Source organism: Eleginops maclovinus, chromosome 22 (genome assembly GCF_036324505.1).
Source record: "Eleginops maclovinus isolate JMC-PN-2008 ecotype Puerto Natales chromosome 22, JC_Emac_rtc_rv5, whole genome shotgun sequence".
In the NCBI taxonomy this organism is placed as follows: Eukaryota; Metazoa; Chordata; class Actinopteri; order Perciformes; family Eleginopidae; genus Eleginops; species Eleginops maclovinus.
In genome coordinates, this window is record NC_086370.1 from 16,926,588 (window position 1) to 16,930,738 (window position 4,151).

The window sequence follows — 4,151 nt, forward strand, 5'->3', positions numbered from 1 at the left end:
TAACTTCAGTCACCAAAAATAATGGAATAAATAAGAATGAATGCCTTGCAAATGCAGAACTAAGAACCTTTAGGAATTTACATCTTTATCTGAATTTTCCCACTTTATAATGAGTGTGGTTTCAGGCCTGTGCACTTTTGCTGAAAATTGTACAAAATACTTTTTGTTATAAACACAAACTCCATCAGTCAGCGCACAGGAAAATTAACATTTTTTTTTTTTAAACCAGAGTTAAAGATGATTGATTGAAGTCTTTGTTAGATTTAGAGGAATAGCAGTTTTAGCAAACTTAAGTGAAGGAATTGCTGATAGACCCGACAGCCAGCAGCCGATTCCAAACACGCAGCTCAAGAGTGTCACCATGTGGACACGTGTGGATATGACACAGCAGTAACTGAGCAGTGCTGAGAGAAAACGCTTTACATCAGAACGCAGAAGAGCAGTCCTATTTTGATTTCTTCTCTGACCCTCTCCTTAGTTTGTTTTACATATTTTTTCCAATTAAATTTCATGTCAACTGCTTTACATTAAGCCTTCTGCGTCCCTCTTTAGCTCACCTGCACCATATCAATTCCAAGACATAGCACTTCCAACGAGTCTTTTCAGTAAGGCTCTGCGAGAAAAAGTGTTTGAAGACCTCCCTGACATTTAGACTCTCTCTGAAGATGACTTTGCCTTCTACTATAGCCTGCGGGAACATAGTAAGACCCACACTAAACTTCAATTGATATGCAGGACCAGATTCCTCCAGGGGAAATTATCATTCTGTTCATAACAAGAGCCACAACAAGCACCTGGAAAATGACTTTATTATACACTACGCTTCAATAAAAGTTTCCTATGACCCATCGGAAACACACACATGGCGCACGGAGCATAATCATGATGAAATGAAAACTATATTATGCATATGATAGAATACTTATTTGATGGTGGGCTGCGCGAGGATGCACATCTGCTCGCTACGTTTGATTGGCAGGTGTGTTAACGCAGCGCTGTGGCCTTGGATGGAGGTGCTCTGAGACCCCCTTTTTCCTGAAGTCATTATCCAAATATGTTCTGTTTTTCAAACAAATGAATGGCACAAAAATCTAAGTATCAAATATGTATTGCCCTTCATAATGGAATTCCCTCTGAGCAAGGACACGTAACAATGGGCCATTCTCGGCTTCCTGTGCTTTCCCTCTCTATATGCCAGTGGACGTGACCTCCACAGCTTTAACAATGGGGCATCCAGCAGCACGAGCACTTGGCTTCTCGCCACAGCCACTACGTGCAGTAAGGTTGCTTTCATCTTTGTTGTTATATTTAAGGATGACATCCTAGCCTAGTCGGCCTCTACTATTGTCTTCACCGTGATTATTTTCTACCGTTGTTTAGCCCCAGTTGTGGCTTTTGATGAAAAGGTCGCCACTCAATTGGAAAACAGTCATTAAAATGCGGTGGGTACTATTCACCAGTGTGCACGGGGGAACCAACTCAACTGAGCTGGTTAATCAAAAGTTAATTATATAATTTTCATGCAGATGAGGGAAACATTCAAATGAATCCCAACTCTACAATCATTACAAAAATAAATAAATAAATAATTCTAAAATGCTATAAAATGTTCAGGGACCAGGAGGCTGTAAACAATATGAAGTTTAATTTGAGGTAAACAAAGTGAATATCCACCAGGGGGTCCGGGAAGGAGAAAGTGAGGTTAAATCAAATTTGGAAACATAGATACCAGCAGGTTTTGTTGTTCTGATATACGTGCAATTAAGCAGGTCCTTGATGAGGACACTGGGAGGGAGAAAGTTGGCTTTCATAGCAAATACTTTGGGATTACTTAGAGGGAATTTATGGAATTATATGCTCCATCTTTCAACATTAATTATTCTCACACGCTCGTATACCAAATTGAATTAAAACCATATTTTAGGAATTGTTATAAAAGCATCATTATCCTTTATGAAGATGAGGCAAACTTATTGATAACCCCATAAAGACAAGGATACGTTTACTCCAATAGACTTTCAGGAGAAAATGCCAAAGATAAGATGTTCTTCTGTAACTTTGTTAAAGAAGGTAAAGTAGAAATATAGTACTTTAAATTAAAAAAAAAAAATCTTTGGTCTTTCCTCATCAAAGGAAATGATTGTGTTATGCAAATTACAGCCATGAATATTAAACCAACGATGTGAAGTATCACAAATGAACGAGCATTGTTCTGGAAGTGCAATGGAATGTGGTTTAATTTCTTTTTAATTCTATGTGCTTTTATAATGTTCACCTTTTCCCAGTTGTGCCAGCGGGTTTGGGTTCATTGGCGTGCATTACAACCACGCTCGAACAATGCAGGGCCTCCACGGTGTCAGCACAGTTCATGAATCCTGGCCCCTTATGCACCAGGCGATTAGTATGGTGCTCTGTCTGTGGGGCTTTGCCAGAAAATGAGTTCTCTTTAAAACATATGCCCCCTGCTGATTCTTTTCCTTTCCTGATATGAAATTCCAATTTTTATAATGAACACCAATTTCTTTCACAGAGTGGAGGGGGGAAAAAAAGTTTTATACCCTTTCTGTTTTGGATGGCTGCAGTTCTCCTAAATTACAGAAAGCTGTTGTGGACATCACAAACTGAACATGTTTTGTCTTTCATGTAGGGGGGCTAATCAACATTCAGGTAGGAACACAAAAATCATCTGGTGTAATTTTCCACATCACATATGCACATGACTGGTGTGGCAGAAAATGGAATTACCAAAACTGTAACAAATTCAATTAAGTCATTGATTTCTAATAAATTGGCCTTAATCACCAGCTGTTGTCATGCTAAGATTGTTGTGTCACAAGTTTGTCATGCTTGTCGGTCGTGCCTGCTTTACAAAGGCAGTTTAATCTATTAAAAGGCTTTTTTTTAAATTGCATTTTATATTTCAATGGCATCATTTCAGTTCTTGTGATCAGATATACATGGTTCAATTACAATGTAACTGAATGAAAGGAGTTGATAGTTTCATCAGAGTCCAAAATCTTTATTACAATTTTAAATGGATTTAAATCTTACAGACATAGATTTCAATTGATCTGTGCAATATGTTTTTTTTTAAAGTCAGTATCCTGAACACGAGCGGTCCATCACTGGTGTTGATGAAGATGCAAATACAGTCCATGTTTCTCTTCTCTCTTTTTTTTGTGTAGCTCTTCAATTATCAGGGAACTTTCTCTTTCGGTCAAAATGACTGTAATCGTCATTCATCTGAAGAGGTTGAAATTAAATCACAGTTAACGGTTTCATCTGCTGCTTAAATATTTAATCCAACAAATGCTTCAATCTTCATTTTTACATATGATAGCAAACAAGTCTGAGGAAATAAGCATTACATCTGCCATCATTCAAAAACATAAAATTAGGCATTCACATATTCACTCATGCAAAAAGGGGGAAATAAAAACAGTCTTTGGAGCAGTTTGCATATTGTCATTGCTGCTTGGGAACACAATGGCACACGGTGGTGTACTGTACATTAATATTGTACAATTGAAGTAGACATTGGTGATAAATTATGTATAATAAGCACTTACTACATTGTATGGTCGAAGTCTCTCTTGGGTCTGGGCACTCGCCTCTTCGGGAAGAGACACCACTCCTCCTGTACCCATCATCTGAGCACAATGAAACCAAGGTGGTTAAGAAATCTGAACCCAGAAGAACATTTACAGCATCGTTTAAAAATAAAAAGCCTAACTGAAACATTTTAGAGAAGTATTCGATTTTTCCTTTAAGACACGACATTTGACTCGTCCACATTAAAAAATCACTCACCCTGATAGTCGCCTCCAGCTCTCCCACACTCCTCTTTCCACCTGGTAGCCACCCATAGGACCAGTGCTGGGACAGGGTGACCTGCACCACCAACGCCAACAACAACACCTGCACCATCACTCTGCTGCTCGCTTCCATTACAGCTGCAGAGGGAGACACATTAGTAATGAAAACAATAATGTCACAGCCTCTTCTCTCAGACCGGGGGTTACAAAGCAATGACCAACATTAGCAAAGAGTACTTCAGACAGTAATTACTAAGAGGAGCGAGTCTAACTTGATAAACATTGAACAAACTTCCTTGAGGATAGACTCACCTCTGTATTGGCGTTGTTTGCATG

The 4,151-nt window shown here is 38.7% G+C and overlaps 1 protein-coding gene across 1 annotated transcript; it reads right to left on the minus strand.

Moving 5' to 3' along the window:
- Nucleotides 1-3,039: 3,039 nt before the first annotated feature.
- On the minus strand, nt 3,040-4,151 carry gnrh3 (gonadotropin-releasing hormone 3). Its single transcript, XM_063875123.1, has 4 exons — nt 4,128-4,151; nt 3,811-3,953; nt 3,570-3,650; nt 3,040-3,243 (listed from the first exon to the last, which is right to left on the minus strand). Exons 2-4 carry the CDS (start codon nt 3,946-3,948, stop codon nt 3,190-3,192), a joined length of 273 nt encoding a protein of 90 aa, XP_063731193.1. The 5' UTR covers nt 3,949-3,953; nt 4,128-4,151; the 3' UTR covers nt 3,040-3,189.